General features: G+C 35.3%; 1 protein-coding gene and 1 long non-coding RNA gene across 2 annotated transcripts in view; both read right to left on the bottom strand.

The window, feature by feature from the left end:
* Positions 1-1,202: 1,202 nt before the first annotated feature.
* Positions 1,203-25,864, bottom strand: part of unc79 (UNC-79 domain-containing protein) — a 50,804-nt gene continuing 26,142 nt past the window's right edge. The window contains exons 28-56 of the mRNA XM_090113930.1: positions 24,944-25,075; positions 24,370-24,505; positions 23,976-24,110; positions 23,371-23,476; positions 22,139-22,300; positions 21,406-21,535; positions 21,104-21,182; positions 18,320-18,425; positions 17,773-17,859; positions 17,437-17,513; positions 17,065-17,168; positions 16,376-16,459; positions 15,513-15,633; positions 14,710-14,801; positions 14,215-14,323; positions 13,550-13,647; positions 12,573-12,698; positions 10,571-10,709; positions 9,814-9,968; positions 9,450-9,577; positions 8,677-8,889; positions 6,958-7,186; positions 6,419-6,585; positions 5,274-5,464; positions 4,098-4,242; positions 3,540-3,647; positions 2,940-3,056; positions 2,228-2,350; positions 1,203-1,455 (exon numbers count right to left, since the gene is read on the bottom strand). Of these exons, the coding sequence (XP_089970056.1) occupies positions 1,207-1,455; positions 2,228-2,350; positions 2,940-3,056; positions 3,540-3,647; positions 4,098-4,242; positions 5,274-5,464; positions 6,419-6,585; positions 6,958-7,186; positions 8,677-8,889; positions 9,450-9,577; positions 9,814-9,968; positions 10,571-10,709; positions 12,573-12,698; positions 13,550-13,647; positions 14,215-14,323; positions 14,710-14,801; positions 15,513-15,633; positions 16,376-16,459; positions 17,065-17,168; positions 17,437-17,513; positions 17,773-17,859; positions 18,320-18,425; positions 21,104-21,182; positions 21,406-21,535; positions 22,139-22,300; positions 23,371-23,476; positions 23,976-24,110; positions 24,370-24,505; positions 24,944-25,075 (3,848 nt within the window). The 3' untranslated portion in view covers positions 1,203-1,206. The remainder of the gene's footprint in view (positions 1,456-2,227; positions 2,351-2,939; positions 3,057-3,539; positions 3,648-4,097; positions 4,243-5,273; positions 5,465-6,418; positions 6,586-6,957; positions 7,187-8,676; positions 8,890-9,449; positions 9,578-9,813; positions 9,969-10,570; positions 10,710-12,572; positions 12,699-13,549; positions 13,648-14,214; positions 14,324-14,709; positions 14,802-15,512; positions 15,634-16,375; positions 16,460-17,064; positions 17,169-17,436; positions 17,514-17,772; positions 17,860-18,319; positions 18,426-21,103; positions 21,183-21,405; positions 21,536-22,138; positions 22,301-23,370; positions 23,477-23,975; positions 24,111-24,369; positions 24,506-24,943; positions 25,076-25,864) is intronic.
* On the bottom strand, positions 19,944-20,800 carry LOC149899859 (uncharacterized). The gene is made up of 3 exons (XR_016457907.1): positions 20,308-20,800; positions 20,120-20,181; positions 19,944-20,045 (listed from the first exon to the last, which is right to left on the bottom strand). It is a non-coding gene; the product is annotated as an uncharacterized LOC149899859 (long non-coding RNA).

The raw sequence follows: 25,864 nt of genomic DNA, 5'->3' as shown, positions 1-25,864 counted from the left end.
ATTTTATACATTATAGATTAAGGATAGGAACAATAAAAAACAAATTTTCATCAATCATTTATTAAAAAACAACACCGATTCACAAAATAACAATAGTTCTATATCATAATAATATTTATAAACTTTTACTGTCTTACCAAAAAAAACTTTAGACAGCGTTTAACTTTAAGCGCGGGTTCTCATTAATTTGGTTTTGTCGTATTTCACGTAGACAACTATTAAAGTGACAGAGTTTAAAGTTAGACTGTGTTTAAATTGTTTTGTGGTAAGACCAATACTGTATAACATAATATAATATCTATGAACAATAATTTAGTAATTACCTTACTTATTATTGGTTACATGTATACCACGTGTACATAAAATATTCAGTTCAAAAGTAACACTGACATACTAAAAACGTCTAACATAAACTAACCTCAATTCCCAAAACTATAAGAGATTTTGACACTATATTTGGCATTAAATTTAATAAAAATATGACGTAGCCAGAGGTATATATTAAAGTTTAATATTTTGTTTCATACATTGACGTACAATAAACAACTAGACTCATAATCACATTCAAAAATCGTCCTAAGCAAAACTATGCCTCCGCGTGTATTAAGCAGAGTTTCTTAATGAACTATACTATAGACTTTGAGCATTATTGCAACCAAATAGGGTGTTAATTTCAATGTATGTTTTATACAACGCCACTCGGACATTTTTACGAGCTTCTAATAGGCGATTGTAAGACTAGTTGTCTAGAAACGTCACTGATTTTTAACAAAATAATTCCAAACGTTTCTAAATAATTTAATCTTTAATTTTAGTCAATCTTCTGTATACATAAAATTTATATAATAACTACAACAAATACACATCAACTTCAACACACAAAAAAATCGACATTAATTCAAACGTTATTTGTGCCTATATCATCCCAACATCACTATTCATACCTATTTAGTAGTATGTAGTATTAGTTATCTAATTCTTATTTCTAATTGAGACACCATCTTGACCTTATACATATTCGTGGATGCTTATATCATTTAATTTTAGGCGACCCATTTGCTCGCTTATTTTTTCTACATTTCAATGTCTTTGTCACTCCCAATGCTTATTTAAAATTTAATATTTTTAACCATCTATTGGCTATCTATACCCCACTAAAACATTCGTTTTCCTACAAGTATACAAACAAAACCAACTAAAAATCACTTAAATAAAATAAAAAGAATGCGGCTGTTGCTCCAACTGTGCCATCTTCGATAACAACCTATACAATCTCCTATGCTCCTTACTAGCCGCTGTTTCCCCGCCAGGAGAGTGTGGGGCCTGCGGGGCCCCCGGGACGTGTGGGGCCCCCGGGGCTCCTGGGGCCTGGGTGGGTCCCGAAGTGGGGACCGGTACAACGTCCGGTTGGAGCTCACGGCAAGCGTCAAGGCGCTGGGCTACGTGACGCGGCATCTGGGGTAATTAAAAAACTTTTTAGTAATAAACTAATGCAAGATTTAGAAATTAAGTAATATAATGAATAAATAATTTTTCAATTTGGTTAAAAAGTGTTTTATTTCTAAAAGTGTTATGCTCGCCTAAAAACAAACACAAGAAACATTACATATTAAAATGACATTTATATTTATCAAGAACAAAAAAAATGTTGTGTGGTTTTATGAAACCACGGTAAAAGTGAAACTGTTCGAACGGTTCCGAACACTGCTTTGTGTAGCGCATGTCGCGTGACGGTCGGCTGCCGAGTAGGTATACCTACTCGGCAGCCGCGATACACGCGACATGCGCTACACAGACCAAAAAGTTTGAGACGATGTAATAAAAGTTTCACTTTAAAAAGTACCTAAAATAGGTCCCTGTGGAACACCAATCTTAATCGAGGCGCCGTAATAACTACCTCCATTAAATAACAATGGATTGTATTCCATTTTGTAGGTAGCTATATATTTCTCAAGAAATTTTTAATTCTATAATAATTGAGACTTCACGATGAATTGGAATGTTCTACGCAGTTAAATGCTTTGGGGAGGTCTAATTTTTAATTAATGGTATAAGAAAGAACTGGTAGAACTGGTAGACGTAAAAAAAAATGGTATCAAAATTAAGTTAATGGGCCTTTTAGACGCGATCAGATATTTTTAACAGAAAATATCCATCCTCACAAATAAAAACATTTCTTATACTACTGCATGAGTGCAGAGTCAGAGTGCAGATATACATATCTTACATTAAAAAGTGGCGACTGTAGCAATGGAGTCCACAGCGGTAGCAGTTTGTTGAGCAGCGTCGAGTTACATTCGAGTAACGATTCCAGAAGACTTAGGAAGTGCAGGTTGACCGTTTCAGCCAACTGAAAGAGTGGGAAGGAAAAAGTATGAATGTCTCCTATAACACATGTTTTTTCCTAGCATAGGAGACATTGTTTAAAATGTCACATATAATTATTATATTATGTAAGTTGTTTGTTGTGTCGTAACCATGTTTGATTGCAAATAAATGATTTGATTTGATTTATTTCAGTATTTATTTGCATATATTTATGGTGGTTTACGAATAATTAAAGCGGTTTTGTCACTGTTGTTACGTTGTTTATTTCCAAGTGGAAATGAATTCTTTGGAAACTGAAATAAAAATAATCCCTGATAAAGAAAGCTGCATATTTTGCTTCCCTAAAAACAATAAAAGACATGTTTTAGTTTTTCACATGTGAAGTTTTCATAATTTCAATCATTACACGCTTTTTATTAGCTTCACCTGTATGTTAGTATGCTTGTTTGTAACCGACTTCTTTGGGCGCGATTTTGACCCATTTTAAACGGCCAGATACACTAATTTGATAAAATTTTCTATTTTTTTAGTTCGGTTTTCTATAAAAAGCGTGTTTTTTAGTTTTTTTTAACTATTATTATTATTACACAGAAATGTACTGTAGCACTCACCAGCTTGGAGGCGTGCGTGAGCTGCAGCAGCGTGGGCACCAGCTTGCACCAGAAGTGAAGCAGCAGAGCAGCCGCCGTGTTGTGCGCCTCGCTGCTCGGAGCAGATGTGCTCGCCACCTGCGCATGCGCGTGTTAGTGCATACTAGTTGATCCACACGACTTCATACACTAGCCAACCTACCCGACTACATGCTAGCTGACCCATAATTAATAAAATACTAGCTTTTTAACTGTGTATGTGTTCGTGTGTGCATGGCTGTTTTTTTTTTATTATAGAGGGAAAAAATACTGTTAAGTATCTCAGGTCAAGATCTGCGACCTGGTATGTCGGTCTCGATCATGGTCTCATGGTCCATACCGACTAAAACAACCCTCTTTCTCCCGTCCATATCCCCGCGGGATGGCCGTTAGGCTTTACTTCGCGGGGGGACGTATAGCATTGCTGCTTTTCTCACGTATGGTCTATGCCGTCAAACTTTTCGCATCCGTTCTTTCTTTCTTAAGTCTTTCAGAACCTCCGTTGCATGTGTGTGCATGTCTGCGTGTGTGTGTGTATGTACATGTATATTGTGTATGTATGTATGTATGTGTGTGTGTCACCTTCTCGAGGTAGAGCGTCCACAGCTGACACAGCAGGAAGGCCTGCCACAGCGCACTCATGCGCCCGCCGCCCGACTTGCACTGCTCCACGTATGTGCACATTATTATCTGGAATACGACCATTTCTTAGTGGACTGATTAATTTCGGGCCAATTTAATAGGCTTATTAAATTGGCCCGAATTAATAAAGTTTAATACATAATTCAAAAAAACACAACATTTATTAATTTATGATGATTTTTATTCACAAGTAATCAATGCATTCGATTCTCGATGTCAGATTTCGATTTTTAGAGTAACGTATCTGGTATTTAAAAATAAAAAAGGTTTATTGACACAAAATTGTAGCGACGTCAGTTCTTTAAATCAGAAATTGCCACCCGCACGTGAGCTATTATTTAAGATTATGTTTTCATAGACAAATGTCATCCTGTATAGTTTACCAAAATATTGTTAAAGTGAAAGTATCAATTTTATGTAATTATTATATTTGTGATTTAACGTATTTTTCAAACTAATCTGGTATAAATAGTGGCAAAAATAACATCATTAGCACACCTGCACATGATCAGTAAGGTTGCAAGTGGCGTCCAATGGCAGGGGTTGGTGCAGTGGCGCAGATCCGCGGGCGTTGGTGAGTGCGCCCAACACCAGCCACGATACTACGCGGATACGGCCGTAGCATTCTACTACTTCGCGAGAACTATGGGGAAAAGAAGTTATATGAACCCATAAATCCTCAATAATTTATTGCTATAATTCCTCTAATAACTAACCCTATATGAGCTACTGATGAATTGCTTTATATCAACTTGACAAAAACATTTTAGTCTAATGTAAAATCCCCCTAATAATCTAATAGTAATTCAAATAATACCTAAACTTATATTTATTTTATTGAAACATAATTAAAATACGCAATAATCCATAACCCCCTAATTTTAATATAAAATATATTTATTTATTGTACCACGCCATTTAATATTACAATGTACAGTGTAATATATATTTGTATGGATGCGAGGTAAAGTACAAAAGGTGACCTTATCGCTTAAAAGCGATTTCTTCCAGGCAGTTATATTATGAATCGAGGTTTGTTTTTTTGAAGTTATCGCAATTTTCATGTGAACACGTCATAGTAACACATTTGTATGCATTGTACTGTTGTGTTAGTCACCTTCCGGTGACTCAGCCTAAAAATAAGCACTGTTTATAGTCTCGTTTAAGTGTACGTGTTGAATGAATGGTTTTGGCAATAAATACATTTCCTTTCTTTCAAATTCCTCACTTTAATTTATTGGCGCCTATCCCTCCCAGTAAAGTTAACTAGTCGAATTATCAATGGACCTAATTGGAATTAATTAATCATCCTCACAAATAAACTCTCCGACCAATGTGTTATATCTAAAGTAAATGCTAACACTTACTCACAATCAAGAGTGCTTCCAGAAGTCCAATTCTTCAATTCAGATTTATAAATAAATAAATATTTTTTAGTTTGCTCTACCTTATTCAAAATTCAATTATTAAAATATCCTTTAGTAATTACCAGCTTACCACCGCGGCTTCGCCCGCTTTGTCTAAAACCTAATAAATTAAATACTAAAACCTTCCTCTTGAATCACTCTATCTATTAAAAAAAACGCATCAAAATTTGTTGCGTAGTTTTAAAGATTTAAGCATACAAAGGGACATAGGGACAGAGACTTTGTTTTATACTATATAATGACTCACCCAGTAGGTGCAGCACTCAAGGGCGGCATCAAATGCCGACTGGGCTGAGCCCTTTCCTGCTTCGACCCCCGCTGTTCCAACGCCAGTTCCATGGCCACATACTGCGCGATCCCGCCCTTTACAATCGCGCCCAGTGTGTCCTCGTTCAGGCAGATTAGGTTGCGGTTCACTATTGATTTCGATACGGAACCCTGGAAGACATGGGAATATTTGAAAAGGAATTTGGAAATGAAATAGTTTTGGTCCTTCGAGTCATGTTAACTATAAAATATTGATAATTATTTTTGAATAAATTTGAAAAGTATATAATCTTTTTTTTTGTATTTTACATATTTTTATTCACTAATTCTGCTTACATTTTGTTCGATAGACTTAATTTTATGCAAAATCTAATTGATTATCTTCATTTATAGTGTAATCTTTGAGAAGGTGTAGATAATCTTTAAACTAGTGATAAATGGAAGATTGTTATAGGTTATTAATTTATAAATTTTCTAGTAACTTCAATGTTGAACGTCTTGTAATTACTTAAACAAGTTCCTCGCAACAAAAAGGTGCGCGCCTTGTCACTTGGTTGCTCATGTCTAACTGCTGCACAGTATGCATGTACGGAAGTTGCTAATTAAAAAAAAATTTAAAGCGAAAAAAGTCTATTACGAGGCCGGCTTCGGACCGCGACTTTTTGCACAGCGGAGCATTTTTCTTTCATTTTCAATTTTATCATTTATAAAGCATTAAAATGCTCTAAAATATTAAAATATTACAGAGGATAAAGCACGCAAACCGCTGCCCTCATCTACTCATAAAACTGTCTTACCAAAAAAACTTTAGACAGATTTTAAGCGCGGGTTCTCTTCTATCTTGTTTTGTCGTATTTCACATAGACAACTAAGGGCCGATTTTTCAATGTTTGGATAAAACTTATTCGTCGAATAATGTATAAAACTACTATTTTAAAAACGTATTCTAATTGCCCGTATTTGACAGTTTACGTGACATTTTAATATTATCGTGTAATACTTTATTGGACGGATAAGTTTTATCCAAGCATTGAAAAATCGGCCCTAAGTAACAGATCCCTGATTTAAAGTTAGCGTGTGTTTAAATTGTTTTTTGGTAAGAGCATGAATATTCTGCTACCCTACCTTAATCTTGTTCATGAGGTGCGGGTCGTGCAGCAGCTCCACCATGTCGGGCAGGTGCGGCCGCATGCAGTCCACCGGGCCGGCCCCCAGCTCGCGGGCCTCCGCCCCCCCGTGCAGTAGGGCTCCGCAGGACAGCGCGGGGGGCAGTACTAGGGTGCAGCCGTGACCTGTCATGTGGGACATGTACTGAACATGGTGAACATGGGAATTGTGCTCTACATGGTACAGCGTACAGCCGTGAACTGCACGGGATAGTGGCGTATGACACAAAGTGACCAAATAATGAGCGGGCAGCTCTAGCGTGCACCTGTGGCCTACAATATGAGACACTAGCTGTGCTCCGCGGTTTTACCCGCAGTGCTCCGCTCCTGTTGGTCTTAGCGTGATAATATACAGCCTATAGCCTTCCTCGATAAATGGGCTATCTAACACCGAAATAATTTTTCAAATCGAACTTCCTGAGATAAGCGCGTTCAAACAAACAAACAGCTTTATAATATTATAGATATTTTATTCCTTATTATAAAAAGTTCACTCACCTTGCAACACAAACTGTATCAATATAAACAGATTATCATCAGGCACAGTGGTCTTGGTCCGTAAAGCTTGTACCAGCTCATAAACAAGCACACGGCACAGCAGCAGCTTGTCCCGATCTCTAGCGAATGCTCGCATGCAAGCTGCACACAGCTCGCACAGCAGGGATAGCTTGAGAACGAAGTTTTGGACGCCGTAACCGAGGATCTTGGACATTGGTTCTAGGAGACTCTGCGGGGTTGATAAATAATTAGTATTATTATTTTTTATATATTAAGGGCCGATTTTTCAATGCTTGGATAAAACTTATTCGTCTTTTTTTTAATACTTTTGTGGGGGAATTCCGTTAATATTAATCAAGTGTTTTTAGCCCAGAAAAAGTGTTTAAGAGCTATAGCGGGTGTCGGTCCTCTTGTAAGCTGTAGGCCAATTTTTCAGCGGCTGAAAATTCTTACACTTCCCGGTATGTACATTTTAGAAACCATAATTTTCGTCAAAAAGCATCATAACTTATTCACAACCTTTGAGGATAGCTCGCTTTTCATTACAAGAGACCCGACGCGTTTGCGCATGCCTTTGTGTAGAACGGCGCTCCTTAACAGGAACAGCTATGCAATGGCTATCAAAATTTTTAACCATCTTCCTAAAGAGTTTAGATCATTGCCACTTAATAAATTAAAATGGCAACTAGTGAAATTCCTCGCAGAGCGTTCCTTTTACACAATGGCAGAATACTTCAAATATAAATTTTGACTTTGATTGATTGACTTTGATAATAATGATTGTAGAATGTGAAATGTAATGATAATGAAAATAATAAATGAAATTTTGATTTATAATTAAGTGACATAATTTGCATGCTGTTAATAACGGCTGAACATGCTGGAACTCAATTGTTAACATCTATGTATACCATGTTTTTTGGCAAATAAATTAATTTGAATTTGTCGAATAATGTATAAAACTACCATTTTAAAAACGTATTTTATTGCCCGTATTTGACAGTTTACGCGACGTTTTAATATTATCGTGTAATATTTTATTGGACGGATAAGTTTTATCCAAGCATTGAAAAATCGGCCCTAAATGAATAATTAGCAAGTTTATAGTGAAAATTTTAGTATGTAGCTACATTTAACAATGGAAAATGTATCATATTCAGTAGTCAACTATCTCGGAATAAAATAATATTTCTGTACAAGACAATTTTTATGACGTCAAATTGTCTTGTACAGTGTTGGTCACGTTGCATGCTATTATTTTGATCCGGCTCGAAGAACCACTATTTCAGATTGTAAGTTTTTGAAATGCTCTCTGTTGATACACAAATAAGCCTTTTATTTGTGTATACAGGGTGTAATCGTTAATGTACACAGGCGATTATTCCGTTGGGAGTGTTTAAAGTAATTTTTTTAGATATTATTCGTTTTATTTTTAAAAATTCATTATTTCCTTTTTATTTATTAGGTTAAGTACTTTCGATATCAATATCTTTTTGTTTATTAGGTTAAGTACTTTCGATATCAATATAAAGTTTTTTGATACCTTCAATAGTTGCGGAATATTCGCCTGTGCACACTTAACGATTACACCCGGTATAGACCTACCCACGCACTGTTTGATAAAATATTAACTTCACTACTACTTAACTTTACTAATAAAAGTAGAACAAGTGAACTATATTGTCTCTTTTAAAAATCTAAAAAAATAAAAGGATCAACCTTATGCTGATGCGCGTTGGGTATGCGTAGTGCAGCAGCGCACAGCCGCAGCGGCGGCAGCACGTCGTCAAGCTGCGGCAGCTGCAGCAAAGCAGCTCGAAGCAGCGTGTCTAAAGCAGTGAGCAGCGCGCCGCATGCTGCTGCTCCGCCCAGTGCTTCGGCGGCCACGCTCTCGAGATAGAGGGCCATGTTGCCCATTATTGTTGGCAATTGCTACACAACACGTAATTACAGGTTACATTACAGGTTACACTAAATAATAGCTAAATGTGAATCCGGTTCGAAGGACTAAAATGATAAACCTGCGATTAAAGTATAAGTAGTAGCTTAATAACGATATAGTGCTCAGTAAAAATGTGTACATTTGAAAATAATTAAGTACGCCACGCTCTCGAATAAAGGGCCATGTTGGCCCTTTATTGTTGGCAGTTGCTTAACAACACATTATTACATTTTTAAAATAGGAGATTCGAATCGAAGGACTTAAATTATAGGAGGTGACAACGGAGACGAGCTGAAATTATCTTTATTCAATATCTTTCATTAAATTTCACCAAAAGTGTATCTGATTGTTCCGTGTAAGATATCTTTTATATTTCGAAAAATATGATGCAATGAAAAATATAGTGGTGGATACTTCTGTTGCGCCAGCACCAAAAAACAGCAATTCATATTGTGATATCTTTTGAATTGAATTACAAAAAAATTGTTCATTCAAAAAAGGAAGAAGAAAGAAAAGATTAACTAATATAACTTAAATTAAGATTACTTACATCAATAGGCAAAGTTTTCTTGGAGTTCAAATGTTCTATGACCAACTGCAGAGGTCCACACGGATACAGCTCGTTGAAGTCCACGAATGAGTGCGCTACGCTCTTGAAGAATGTTTTTCGTTGCTTTTCTAGGAAATGAAAAATAAATTTCCATAAACATTACATAGAATACCCATTCAAGAAGTGTGTGCGCGTATAATTGATTCAATGAGTTAGTTAGTTAGTTTTGAATAAGTAAGTTAGCATGTAAGTGAGTAAGTAAGTTTGGGAGTGAATAAACAATTAAATCATTGTATAATGAGTTTGTGGGTGAGTGAAAAAGTTATTGTGTGAGTGAGTGAGCGGTTCAGTAAGTTTTACATACCAGGTGTCCGCTGCAAGAACACCTGCAGGAAGACATTATTAGGTGCCAGCTGATGCAGCACGCAGCGCAAAAACTGGTGCGCGACAAATACAGCACTACCCGGTAAGCGGGTGTTGGTTTCCGTTTGCCACGTGTAGTTGCCGAGTTGGACCACTCTAGAACATTTGATAAAAAATTGGTTGCCTGTAAAGTCGGTTTACTGACGATAGTTGAAAGTGACAACGTCCGTTTGTGCTTCTTTGTCGCTCGTTCCGCGCTCTCGCTGGCACTTCAAGCCTTACATGGAACGCCTCAGAGCGAGGTAACGCCGCATGTTATTTCGAGCGTGCAGCCGGCTCTATCGAATTATAAGACGTTGTCACGTCAAAAACATAATAATTTTGGAAGACATGTACGTTAGAATAGACGTTGATTACTTGGACCATCATGCAACATTTGAAACAGTACTTTATTGTGAGTTGAGATTCAGATATAGACGTTAGAATTAGAACACTGTCACAGCAAGATAGTAAGTTAATAAGACCGAAACGGAATTTGATATAAATAACTTCAAAACTTTTCATAGCAGATATCAATTTAGTGTAATTATTTAGCGTATATTATGGTCATTAGTTCGGTCACTTATATTAAATTTAGCACGAAAAAATCTTTATTTTAAAACTTTAACACGAATAGCGACTTGCTTACGTTAAAACGAATATTCGTGTGAACTGACCCTAATATTTTTATTTCATACAAATAACTGGACAATAAATACCTCGTAACAGTATGCAGTAGGGCTGGCAACATCGGCGCAGCAGCAGCAGGTTCCCGGCGTACGAAAGTGCCAAGAACTATCACGCACAGCCCTAGTTCTTCGTCGCTGTACTGTTCGACAGAACCGCCGCATTCTGCGCCTGCGCATGTATGTAGATGTATGATAGTTTATAAAGAGGAAAAGAGAAGGATTTACGGTAGCGGTAGCTTTAGGCAAGGCTTGGTAAAAAGTATATAAATTAAGTTCATATTGACAAAATTTTGGCTCTGTTTTACATTGATAAAGTTGTTTTTGGAATTTTGATAACAAACAAAAATTGGATTATATTAATTGTTTCACTTATACTAATTTCCTGAATATGCTTGTTTTTCATGTGATAATTAATTAACACGGTTACAGTTTTTGTTTCAAAAATGTATGATTTATTGTAGTATAATAGTAGTAGTTGCGTGAATATGTCTGTGTCAGTTAAACAAATCTATTGAAGTGAAACTTCTTTAAGCGCGTTGAAGTAAATTCAAGGTCACTTCATGGCAATACCGTCACGTCATAGATTAAAACGATTTAATACTAAGATAAGATGTTTTGTTTCAGAAGTTTTCTTGTAATATATTTCATTATGTATTTATTTTAAGTATAATTCGATAACTTCTATTTAATTTAATGCTTAAGACGAACCGTAGTCACCGGATTATCCTTAAAAATTAGGGGCTGTATTATGACATCTTATTTCCAGACAGATTACGCCGTGAATTGAACTGATTGGCAAATTCATATTACGATTGAAATAACCATGGCTGATTATTGCGATCATTATATGAATTTGCCAGTCAGCGCTGTCTTGAGCAGCATTTTACAGAGTCCGTTTGCCTCATTTAAATTTAAGTTTGGTATTATGTATGTTGTAATAGGCAAATATTATAATCTGTATTTTGGTTATTGTATAGTCTGTATTAGGGATGTAACGATACATGATTTTGCCGATACGATACCGATACCGATATTTGTAGTAATGTATCGGCGATACCGATACCGATACCGATATCGATGGCTTGGTAGAAAAATAAATAGTGAATTATGCATAAAATGTTACCAACATTTAACAGAGACAACTGTTAATCGTATTCTTTTAAATAAAAATGCCAAATCAAAAAACAACAAAACCATTTATTTTAGTATTATTATTTTACGAAGTCAGTTAAACTTTGAGTAATACACATACAATCAGTACCTATAAAAGTATACTATACTATATCACCTAATAAAAGTTTACTATTGGTAGAGTTTTTTCAGAAAACAAAGTGCGCACGCGCGGGCGGCCTCCCGCATCGTTCATTGGGCGCGGGTTTTTGAATTATTTGATATCAAAAAAATTGGTTGTTTGTAAAGTAGGTTTACGATCGAGATGTTTATGTGATAACATAATGCAGTGGCAGCGCTCGAGATGAAACGGGAGATCGGTCCGTCTCTCTCTCGTTATACCTGCGATCGCGCTCGTGAGGTTTTGGTGTGACACAAGTTTATGAACATGTCACCCGACTAAAACTATTTTAAAAACGTTATCACGTTAAAAATTAAAAAAATTCAAAATTATTTATTTCTTTCCTTTACATAAACAAATTTGTGATTGGAACACTCCTAGTAAGCAAATAAAATGCTTGTGTCAGGAGGTACCGCTCTTCCTTAATACTATTACAGAAACAGAAATAAAACAATATGAATGAATATAATGCAAAAACATAAAAGAAAAAGAAAGAATTTAATAAAAAAATATCGGTATCGTTACATCCCTAGTCTGTATGGTATCACTGTAAACTGCAATTGCCTTTGCCTTCCTCCTGTCTCTGTGGTTTAATGTCGTGTGCGCACAATGTAGATTGTAATAAAGTATTATAAAAATAAAGATAATTTATCAGCATCCAAGTTGTGTTTCAATATACAATTATTTCCACAATGTATTTTTGATAGTGGGAGGAAATAAATGAAATCATTGTCAACTCACACCGGTAGCGCAGCGTGGCGTCCGGTCGGTATGGCGCGGGGTGCGCCGCGTGCGCGTGCGCCGCGCGCCGCCCCGCGCGCCCCGCCCCGCCCCACCAGCTGCTCGATGTGCTGTCTGAAATTACACCTTATTGTTGTAGTGTTAAGGGTTATACAGTAAAAGCTCCTTATTCGCGCTTCTTTCATTCACGGTTTCACTATTCGCGGATGAAAAAATGCGACCTATTCATTTCACAGATCGACTCGGTACATAGGTACAAACATATTATATGTATTTAGCCAAACAAAATCAGTCGTTATCTTTAGTAAACGCCTGAACTACAACTACGAATTTATAATGTCGACTAAAAAAAATGAATAACGAGTAAAAAGTGCCATTAAGCCATTGCCTAAACCTGAAGATAATACCTAATTAAATGATAATTAATAAATATGAATGATCAAAATTTCAATTAAACTGATTTCTTTATGCATTTGCTTTTTTTATTTCGTCACCTAGGAACGTATCCCCTATAACCCCATACAAATTACTATTCCATATTACGAAACCTATTACCTGCGAATAAAGAGCTTTTATTGTAATAGCTCGCGTGATGGACAGTTATGCACAACGTGAAGTTTTAGGATAGTCGACTTTATTGCTATATCAATAGAGTTGAACATCATTTTTTACAAAAATATTTAATCTCTAATCGGGGAATTGACTTTAATAAAAAAATAAAACAAGAACATACATACACAATATTGACAGATAATCATACAATTCTGACTACCGAAATAGCTAAACCCTGTGTTTCGAATGTCACAACAAATTAAACATTAATGAAACAGTCACAAATTCAACTTTTCATTCATTTTGTTTAGTCAATTGTTAGTTGTCTTTTTTCGTTGTAAATAAATAAAAAATCAATACCTATAAAATGCAACATGTTTATACAACAACATAAACACTAAATAAATGACTAAAAGCAATCATACCAGATTGTTTAGTGCGCGAGTGCAGCGGGCTGGGTGGTGGCGTGTGCAGTACCGGTGACTCCAACTGAGCCACTTGTCGCGCTAGGCGTCTGGGTGACCTGGATATGATTTATTAATCCATTATTATTTCATCATTTCATATATCAACGTCATTGTCATTATCATAACAACCAGCATTATTAATACCACGGTCATTATTCGTCAACTGTTTATATAAATCCATTTAAATCTTACTAAAAAACGGATAAATTATTCCAGATCAATATTTTCGAAAAATTAATGATGGTGCGAACTTAAAGTAGCAGCATCATAACAAGAAAATTGTGAACACGTTTCAAATTGCTCTTCAAATTCATTACACACAATTTTACTTGTGACTAACTATAAAAAAATGTGTGCGTGTACTAGTGTACACACGTAAGAAGTGAAACTTCTTTATGAGCTTATTTTTAAAAAAATAATTTACTTTATGCAACTTTACAGAAATACGTCGAATCACGCGTGGTAGGGATAAGAAAAAGATGGCGCGTAACGTAAAAATGTTACGCGTAACGAAAAAATGTTACACTAAATTTTTTCCGACCCCGATAAAGAAGTTTCACTTCAATAATTCATAACACCTAATTTCATTTATTACAGTAAAAATTACCAAAACATCAACTTACCTAGTACTTTCAGAAGACAATCCTTTAGTCAGATCGTGCGGTCTTGACGTAGGCGTGGGCGTGGCTTCTTGATCCGAGCGCGAACTTGAGTCCGTTTGGAACGAGTCTTCTAGGTACAAGTACTGAGTTAGTGCGTGTTTGTGACTCACTTAGTGGGTTGTAAAATGGTTAACTGAGTTAGTACGTATCACTTTGTAACTAAGTGGGGAAAATTTAATAAAAAGATTCCAAACTTTATTGAATAGCAATAACTATTCGAATTCTAAAAAAAATCATTTCAATTTTGTAAATTTTAGTCGGTCAAGTTTCAAAATAAGAATTTCGTAAATTATATCAGTTAAATCGTCATGGACATGGTCTTTCACAAATAATTTATTAATAATTGATTAACCGTGTAATTAATTCTGATGACATGAGTTATAAAAAGTCCAATAAAAATTTATAGGTACAGACATTATAGAGAATAACCGGAAAACTTTCCAATAACAACATTACCATGAATGTTCAGTGCTTCGCGAACTCTGTCGACCAAGGCGTTAAATACTGGGTATTGCTCCTTGTTCGGTTTCGGGCCGATTGGCAGTAATCTGCACAAATAATAACATTGATTAAATAAAGAGAACAAATATTTTGCACGATATACTGATATTTAATAGAACTAGAAACTTATTTCTGAATAAAGTTTACGCATCAGACGACGCTATGTGTCAATACAATAGTAATATATATGTACTAATATTATAAAGAGGAAATGTTTGTATGTATGTATGGTTTTCACGCATAAACTACTGAACCGATTACAATGAAATTTAGCACACATATAGTGGGTAACTTGGATTAACACATAGGATAGGTTTTTTCCCGGAAATCCCACGGGAATGGGAACTATGCGGGTTTTCCTTTGAAAACGCGGGCGAAGCCGCAGGCGAAAATCTAGTAAGTAATAAATCATTAGCCGTAGTATTAGTGTTAGCGGAACAACATCGTACGTAACATAAGTAAGTATAAGGTGAAAGTGACACTATAAGTGTATGTAAAGGTGTCAATACTATGTTTTGACGATTCAAAAGAAGTCTAAAAGAAGTCTAATTGAATAAATGTTTGAGTTCGAGTTTTAGTTGTGTTTAAGTTTGAGTTAGAGTAAATGTTAAAAATCGGTGGTAAATGTTAAAAATACTTATGTATGTAATGACGATTCGAAAGTGCTTCTAAATAGTAGTCTAATTGAATAAATGAATGTTTGAGTTTAAGTTTGAGTTAGAGTAAGCATCTCTTGTATGTATGTGTGTATGTGTGACCTCTCGGGCGCGGGCGTGGGCAGCGGCAGCGGGGGGGCGCGCCACGTGGGGGGGGCTTGCGGGGCCCACGATACCTCCATCTTGGATAGTGGTGACTCGGGGGATGCGTATGCTATACCCGCTGGAAGTGGGAAATCACATAAACATAACGTATAAAGAACATCAATGAGTAAACAAACAATAATAATAAATATTATTAATAGAACCGTCTATACTTAATTTTCACAACATTAGCAGGTTACAAAACGTTGTAATAAAGAAAATACGGTAGAGGATAACATTATGAAAAACTGGTGCCTGAAATAGACTACACAGAAGTTCGAAATGGATTATTTGAACATAACCTATATAGATTTAGACTCAGACCGAAAACGTTCATTGAACGAAAAAAAATAGCTCAAAACGCGTCGTTGCTACAGTAAAAGATATACATTGTAAAATTCATTTATGAATCTGATGTTGTGAAAATCATACAATTACTACATGATGAAATTCATGACACAAGAATAAAAAGGGACCTAATATAGATCCTTGCGGAACACCAATGTTAATCGACAATCCGCATGAACATTGTGGATAAGGATCCACAACAGTTCGTATCCCATTGAAGATATAGATATGAGGTTCGTAGCAAAGATATTGATTCTATAATTATTAAATTAACACAATGAAGTGGAACGTTCTACCTAGTCGAATGCTTTAGAAAAATCAAATCATTTATTTATTGTAAATTTTCAATAGCAAGCGCAACATCAGCCATTTGGCAATCCAAAACCAATAATAAGAAGTTAAGCCTCAGAACTGGAAGCTAGTAAGTAAATTAACAATTTTATATTTAAAAACAATATTAATAAACTAATTACCAGGACTCTTTAGAAGCTGCGGTTGAGGCACCGCATCACCGTTAGATGATGGTAATGTGTCTGGTGATGTACTGCTGCCTGCCGCTGGAAAATTTGTACATTTATATAATTGCTTGTTATATAATAGCCGCCTCCTTGGTACAGTGGTTGACGCGTGAGCATAGAACCGAGGGGTCCTGGGTTCGATTCCCGGTAGAGACGTAGAAAAAAAATGTCTCGGTCTGGAAGTACACAGAAGTCTGATCACCTACTTGTCCCTAAAGAAAATCGATCAGTGAAACAGATGTATAATACATCTGCCCCTTACTCCACAAGGGGACATGGGACTTCACTTTTTTTTTGTTATACATATATAATGACACATTATAATGCTCACTAATATTAGCTTTATCTATTTGATCTTGAGTATGAATTTCTTCCATTACAAATAATATCCTGGGAAAAATTAACAAGAAAATAGCTTTCAAACAATATATCACATAAAGTCATCAGTCAGTTAAAAGGTATATAAAGTCGCCCAATTTGTAAATAAAACCGTAAATAATGTAAATGCAAATATCCTATTCAAAATCATTCATTCGAATTCAAATCATTTATTTATTTCTCCTCACAATTCCCAATCACATAAATTAATCTACATGCATACAAAATTATCAAACAATGATATAAAACTAGCTTTCTAAACTTACCCACGACTCTCTTCTGTTTCCCAAGTATCTTGGCTCTTGGAGACGTCTGATGCAACTGATCTGGCCATATTTCTACTGACTGTCCGCTCATGGGCGTTGATTTACTGCGAAAATTTCAATCAGAATTAAAATATGTCTTCGATCTGAGTTTCACCTCAGAAGTAGGCAAGGGATAAATTTCAATTATATTTTGGCTGTTAAAGATTTTACCTAAACCGTGGATCGCTATCTAGGCTCAAACAATACAGAGCTTGAATCATAGAAACAACAGAACAGATAAATATACTTATTCTTTACAAACAGACAATTTCATCTTTTTATTTCTTATGATTATAACATAATATTTGTCTTTGTTACAATTTAAATACTCACAGATTAGAGGAATCGCTGCCGATGGACACAGACGAACTTGTAGATAGTTGATGGGCTGATCGAGATCCCATGGGTGGCTGTAAAACATAGTATCAAATGTTAATTATATCAAATCTCTCAAAAAATATGCAATCAAAATAAATGACATAAATTTATCATTCAAAAATACAAGGCAAATTTTCCAAAATGTTTGGTTTTTATGCAGTCCTTTATTGCTTTACTTTTTTAAGTACTAAATCTGATATGAAATTATATTTTTATCTACTAATTTAAAACACAAATTAGAATTTTTAATAGAAATCAATTATAAAAAAAACTTGGCAATAAAAAACTTACGATTTTATTAAATGTGGGATACGCAACAACAGTTTGAGCGTCGACTTTCGGCGAGTCCTCATAGTGAGATGGTTCGTCGAATGAACCCTGGAAATACAATTTATTCATAAGTTAATTCTAAATTTTGAAGATCAAATATTTTGTAAGTATTTTGAAAGTAACTTTTTTTGGATGGTACAGAATACTGTTGTTGTATTATTGTTTTGGACATGATAACGATCTATAAAAAAAAAGACGAGTGTCACTCGGGGACTGCCGCGACAAAGCTATTGCATGCTATGCCTTCAAGCCACACCTCCGCGCCCGCCGGAGTGGGGAGCGTGAGATTTTTTCGTTACGGAATTTCTCGATTCGGTCCCCGCGCTAAAGGCCCGCGATTGAAGCTATACAAGAGCTTAAAAATGCAAAATATATATTAAGGGGTATTTTTTTAATGTAATCCAAGAATTAATGTAACTTTATTATTAATGTAACTTTTTTTAATTATCACTTCAATATTTTTAGTGCATTAAAAAAAGAAATGGCAAATTAAAGGAAAATTTCTCACAGGAGCCGTACTGCCATGAACAGTGGTGTCAGATTTGTCACTTGTCTCCGGGATGGCGATGAGTTCGCTCTCTGATGATTCTTGCTCCACGCTCCATTGTTTATATCTGTAAGAATTTAGTTTTTGGATTTTTATAACATTCGTTAAATGTATAGAAAATTCAGAACTCCCAATTCCTGCTTTTTTGAAAATAAAAGTAAATTTAAATGAGATAATTTAACCACAATGGTGGGATCAACCCATACAAATTAAATTAATATCTCTATTTAAGACGATACACAAAAAAAAATCCACTGCTTGGCGGGCGGAGTCTAATAGCTCGCTATCGCGAACGCGGGTGTGCGCGAAGTCATTCTTGCAAACTCACCGCGCTGCCGCTGGCCGACTCGGGACAAACATGTATGGAGTCGTCATACAGTTATAATATTGTTATACATATATTTAATTGTTGATTTATTGGTTTTATTTTCTTGCTTATAAACACAAAATTATCTTCTTTTTAACAACTACTTAGACATTATTAATAATTATTAATTATTATTATTTCGTAATGTTTACTTTATTACAAAATAATACAGGTTATAAATAATCTTTAAAATAACAAAAAATGTTGTTACTCTGAAAAAATGAAATGGTACCTAATTACGCGGACTACTAAATTGATTTAGATAGAATTTGATGCTGACGTAGATATTACATCATGCCCAGAAATGAAAGGTACTATTTCTGAAAGAAGTTATAAACCCTAATTCTTCTCAGTCAAAGTCAAGAGTGGAAGATATCGCTAATACAGTAAAACTAATGCGAAACTTTGGATGTTAATTTGTATATTTTTTTGTTAGTTGTTACTTAATCACGTCAAGACTACATTACCAATTTTGATAAAATATAGCTAATTGCCTGGATTTACACATAGGATACTTTTTATCCGAACTGAACACTTCTGTGGGATAAAACAGGATTCACGATATAACCTAATTCCACGCGGGCAAAGTCGCGGTCGGAATGATATTTTTTTAAATAAAAAAATTGTTTAAAAAAAAACACAAAATATATTGACGCATGTATTTATTTTTTGCACTCTATTATAATTGTAATTATTCATTACAAATAATCAAAATAAAATAGGCAGAACAAAGTTAGGCCCTGGTAGGATAGGTAGGCAGGTACAGCAATGTGAGACGAACACTGGCTTATTTATACCAATAATAATGTATTATAAACATTAAATTAAGTTTACTTTCTAACAACAAAAATACATAATATTAGCTTATGTGAAAACGAATCAACCAATCATCCCACAACAATGAAATGTGCACACAAATATTCATCCAAATCGGTTCATGTGATTAGGAGGAGTGACTGCAGCGCCATCCTCCGGGCCCAATTGTGTTTCCAGATCACCCAGGAACTCAATTTAATATACTTACACAAAATTTTTCGAAATGAAAACTCACATTACTATGTAAATATGAATATAAACCGGTTTTAGTACTAAGCAATTTCCCGCACAGGTGTAGTAAGTATAAATGAAATAAATATCAACATCAAATTCTTTATACAACATACTTATCTACCACCTACTAAGAAATTCTTGAAATTTTATCGTATTTTTTTAAAATATCCTACTCCAACGAGCTCCTGTTCCATAATTCCATATTACGTCCACCATTCTTCCACTAAGTTCACCATGATTTTTTATATCTTTGCACTTTGTTGCTTTTTGCTAAAAATGGAATCATGCGATAAAACCAGTAGAGCGTTGATAACATACATTTTTGACTGAATAAAAGTACTTACGAAGGAGTGGGTTCACATTGTGAACAATCAGTGGGTTTATTTTCCTTCTGGATTCCGGATTTCTGAAAAGATTATTTATGCTATAAATGAAAAAATCTTACACATTCGTTATGTACTTAAAACAGGGGTACATATCAAACATCGTCTATAATACAATTATCATCAAATTTAAAATAAAACCAACTTACTTCATTAATTTGTTCCAATTGTAAGCATTCTTTTTCCTCCAACCTTTATGTTTCTTCTTCTTATTTTCTTTATTGTCCCCATTTGTCTCATTTTGTCTTATCGTGTTGTCACCCTTTTTTACGATTGCGCGAGCGACACAAGTTCCCCGTGTGACGGCCGTAGCGGGAATGACTCGTGCAGCGATCGGGGTAGGAAGGTACAGGGCGGCTCTCGCTATATTGGCTGGTCAGGCGCTAATTTCAAGTATTTCTTGTTTATTTCAAAACCATCGCATATTTCAAAATTCTAACACGGTAGACGTATAGGTTGTATATTTTATAGTTAATATCCAAAAAGTCGTAACTTTACGTTTGTTATTTTGAAGATGCCAGAGATTAAAAAAAAATAACAATGAGAACTTTGTATTTTTTTTCTATCGAGAAAATATCATGGAATCATGTTTCTAAAACGGTAGACGTATTGTGTTACTATTGAACTTTCTTGTCAAGAATTTTCATCACGATAACTTTAATAATATAAAAATTACGAAGGTTTAAAAAGGGCCGTAATGGTTAGAAAAATTAATTCATCACCTTAATAAAGGATCACTATAAGTTTAACATTGTTTGTTGGAAATAAAGGCTGAGTCTCATTTTCTACAGTCTATACGACTATTTTTATGGATATGAAAGAAATCCTATATAGCTATGAAATATATATAAGTTATTGTGCAAAAAATAATCTGAAATAATTCCAATTAACTAATTACTTGAATACGAGTTTGAGTTAGAGTTAAAGTTGAAGTGCAAGTAATACTTAGCAGGTTCAGCGGCGTCGGGCCAGTGCGCGGGCGACTTGTGCGGAGCGCCCTCCTCCGCGTGCGGCTCGCGGGGCTCTGCGGGGGATTGGTATTCACTTTTACATCGTGTAATTTGAGTATTTGTCAAAGTGCCAAATTTTTCAAAGTACCAAGTTTGCAAAAGTGCCAAAATGGCTAAAGTGCCAAGTTTGCAAAAGTGCCAAAATTGCTAGTGCCAAATTTGTCAAAGTGCCAAGTTTGCAAAAGTGCCGAGTTTGTCAAAGTGCCAAAGTTGTCAAAGTGTTGTCAAAGTGCCTACCTCTGGCGTGCGGCAGCAGCAGCAGCGGCGGGATGCGGCGGCAGCGGTGGTGCTGGTGCTGCACGCAGTTCAGCACCACGCGCACCAGCCAGCCCGCCAGCGCGCACACTGCACCGCTGCCGTAGTGGTACTGCACAGATAACAACTAATTATATTACAGTTAACGACGAAGCGGTTGGGGCAGTGGTAAAGTAACTGCCTACTGAGCCGACGGTCCCGGGTTCGATCCCCGGTCAGGGCAAATATTTGTGTGATGAACTCAATTATTTGTTCTTGGGTCTGGGTGTTATTATCTATATAATATGTATTTATTAAATATTATATTTATCGTCGCCTAGTACCCACAACACAAGCCTTAATTGAGCTTACTGTGTGACTAGGTCGATTTGTGTAATAATGTCCTATAATATTTATTTATTTATAGTATACACTCGCGGCGTTTCGCGGTTTCACCCACGTGGCTCCGCTCCTGTTGGTCTTAGCGTAGTGATATATAGCCTATAGGCTTCCTCGATGAATGGGCTATCTAACACCAAAATAATTTTTCAAATCGGACCAGTAGTTCCTGAGATTAGCGCCTTCAAACAAACTCTTCAGCTTTATAATATTAGTATAGATAAACAATTTAATGGAGAAAAATTGCATAATTATTATAACAAAAAGATCACACTTGGCAATCTTCCGCCTGTCCGGCGAGTAGTTGCCAGTTTCCAAGCCTACCCCCACCACTCACCTTATACAATATAACGAGCAGCGCCATCAGCCAATGGCGGCGCACATGTGGCTGCAGCGCCTCCAGCGAGTGTGTGACCGGAGCCCCCGCCGCGGTCTCGCCGGGGACTGCGCCCCCCAGCGATGAGGACGCGGACGACGGGGCGGAGGGCCGGCAGCAGTACTGTACCCAATTGTATAGGGCATAAGGTTCAAATTGAAATGTACTGATATTGGACAACGGCCGCTTATTGACGAAGACGAAGACAGCAATACTGCACCGAATGGTATATGGTCAAATTAGAATGCAGTGATATTGGATAGTTCCAAATTATTCCTTATAATATAGACAACAAGGTTCCGTTTAATGACATAAATTTGATGACATATTGAACTTCGAAGTAATTGCAATTTTGTTCCAGGCACTTGTTCTTGAGAAGTTAAGTTAGGACATAATTTTATAGATTTTGACACTCACGGCTAGAATAGGGTCTGGGCCCATTACGTGTTGAAATAAAACAGTTATTGACTGAAAACTTTGTTTTATTTTCTGTTTTGAGAAATAGAGTACATTACAGCAACGAACAAACCAGGTGAGAAAGATGCAGCGAAGGAAAATAAAGTGTCAAAAGAGACATCTATGTGGAACGAGGAAATTACAAATAAACTTCAACACATTGAAATAGACTTTACATTGTTGCCACCTATTCCTTATAGTTAAGCAAATAAGGTTCAATGTAACCGCTCACGCCTTATTCTCGTTCAATTTGCTTATTACATTATTAGGTGTTTATAAATCTTACATAAATAAATTCAATATCATTATAAAAATACTAGATTTCCGCCCGCGGCTTCGCCCGCGTTTTCAAAGGAAAACCCGCATAGTTCCCGTTCCCGTGGGATTTCCGGGATAAAACCTATCCTATGTGTTAATCCAAGTTACCCTCTATATGTGTGCTAAATTTCATTGTAATCGGTTCAGTAGTTTTTACGTGAAAGAGTAACAAACATCCATACATCCATACATCCATAAATCCTTACAAACTTTCGCCTTTATAATAGTATTAAGATTATCTGCATTGAGTTTCATAAATTTATATTTAAAAAATGGCTTAAGAATCAAGACAATCAAGAATCAACACTACTGCAACAAATTTTACTGAGCAAGATTTTATATTTTTGTATCAAAAGCTACCAATTTACTTTTTTAAGTGTTTAAAAACAGATCCACATTAAATTGCAAAAGTACAATACCTGTAATAACAGTAAAGTAGGTTCAGCAATACTTGCTCCCATCATGTAGTTCTGGTCTAAAACTTGAGGTAGATTGGCCATGAACGCGTTGAATATTGATGACATCCTGAAGTAAGATATTCAAATTCAAATATTTTATTCCATGAATATGGGTACAATTCTGGTGTCATACATAAATTGTTATAGATAAAATATATTTTTTTACATAATAACATAGTTATTTGTCTATAATTGGGTCAGAATTGAACAGTTTTGGCACTAAAAAATTAATAAAAGATGTGTAAAGGGTTATAGGCATTATTTACAACTTTGAAGTTGGAAATAACAAGAAAATTAAAGAAAAGGAATAAGAATTTCTAGTTTAAAAAAATATGTGTGCGTGTACTGGTGTACACACGTAAGAATTGAAACTTCTTTATGACCTTATTTTTCAAAAAATAATTTACTATATGAAACTTTACAGAAATACGTCGAATCACGCGTGGTAGGGATAAGAAAAAGATGGCGCGTAACGGAAAAATGTCACGCGTTACGAAAAAATGTTACACTAAATTTTTTTCTAACCCCGATAAAGAAGTTTCACTTCAATAACATAAGTAACATACCTCAAAGTCTGCGGAGTGATAGTGAAGTACTTGTCAACTGAATTATATCCGAGTAAAAGAAACAAGTGTTTTAGAACCAAGTCTTGAGTTTTATTGTTGTTTGTCTTCTCGTCAGTTGGGTGGGCTTGGTCCGATCTAAATGTGGAATAATTGGGATAAATTAACGAGTTGGTCTTTAGGAAATTCATATATGTATTATAATTTTCTAAGTAAGAGTACAAACATGCAGATTCTGCCTATCATTTCCCATAAATATTGGCTATTCATTTTTTGTAATATTGACTATTGGTAGAAATTTTTTTTTATCAATTAATACTAATTCAACCTTAAAATTTATTTACATATCATAAGATAATTAAAAAAAGCATTAAAAAATCATTATTTCTTAAATAACCTGGACAAGAACTGCATCAACAAGAACACCAACAAATTCGTTGTTTCTTTGTCAGCTTCTTCGAGATCAACAGCTTTCGGCAACACTGTTGTTGCCGTGTCTTCTGTTGATCGACCCGACACTGAGTGGACTGTGTCTGTTGAAAAATAGCCTTTATTGTGTGGGCGATAAGGTTGAAAATAGCTTAGCAAATAGTAATAAATTATTGTGTACTATGTATGATGTATGTATAATACTGTGACTGTGTTTGTTAAGAAATGACCTTTATTTTATGCAGCATAAGGTTGAAAAGAGATTGACATTTTTTTTGTATTATTTTCACTTAAAATTTTAAGTCTTTCCATATCAGTAAAAGTTATTAATTTTGATTTCCGTATGGTATGGTTTGCCCATAATTTTAAGCATAACCTTATTATATTATAAATTATTAAATTGGAGCTCTTGAAACGCTTTTAAGTAATTAAAAAGTTTAATTTTAATTAATTTCTTTTATATCCATATTTAATGGTAAAATGGAAGATTCGTAGTTATCATTCACAAAAATAAAAGTTTAAAAGTAAAAACATTCACAAACCGTGTGCATTATTGGTTTTCTGTGAACTCCCCGACTGTTGTGGCGTTGGCAACAACTGTCCTAAACCGAATCTCGATGTTTTTCTCTTCAGAAGTGGCGCGGAGTACTGGCGCGAGTAAATTTTCTCACGCTCTGCGAAAATATCATAAAAAATGATTTCAACCAACAAATTAAATAAAAAAAGACGTGTGGCACTCGGGGACTGCCGCGGTAAAGCTATTGCATGCTATACCTTCAAGCCACACCTCCGTGCCCGTCGGAGTGGGGAGCGTGAGGTTTTTTCGTTACGGAATTTCTGGATTCGGTCCCCGCGCTCAAGGCCCGCGATAGAAGCTATGCAATAGCTTAAAAAATCATTTATTGAATATTATATGACACACAATTTAGATTATACACCCCAGACTCTTAATTTAGAAGATATTTCGCTGTAATTTAGAAGAGTATTGAGGTAGAAATCTAGGTACAACAGTTATGGTTGTAGCATAATTTAAAATAATATTTCAAAGCTTTTGATGCGTTAAATGTTAATAATTTATGTATAACTACGGGTACACAGATAAAAAATCTCACCTGTTGGTTGTGGAACAGCAGCAGGTGCAGATATGGTCCTTTTATACGGCCCCTTAGCGGTAACCTATTAAAAACTCGAATTTCTATTACCCGAATCTTAAAATCCCGAAAACGGTTGTTAGAACTTTTAAAAGACAGATGTTATGAATGACAACTTTTTAAAATTCCTTTTTTAATTTCCCAGATGAATCAATTTCCAGATACACCAAAACCAGATTTTTAAAAAGTATTTTTTTGTTTCCCGTATTCTCATAATCCAGATATAGTTATACCAGATTCTCAGAATACTTTTTTTTGTTTCCCATCGTACCATTTTCCAAATAAACTATTACCAACTTATCATAATCTTTT

This window comes from Colias eurytheme, chromosome 20 (genome assembly GCF_061535395.1).
Source record: "Colias eurytheme isolate Ceu_HAF_F1 chromosome 20, ilColEury1 Martin Lab GWU primary, whole genome shotgun sequence".
Taxonomy (NCBI): Eukaryota; Metazoa; Arthropoda; class Insecta; order Lepidoptera; family Pieridae; genus Colias; species Colias eurytheme.
The sequence above is the reverse complement of the archived record's forward strand: the minus strand, read 5'-3'. Positions and strand labels throughout refer to the sequence as shown.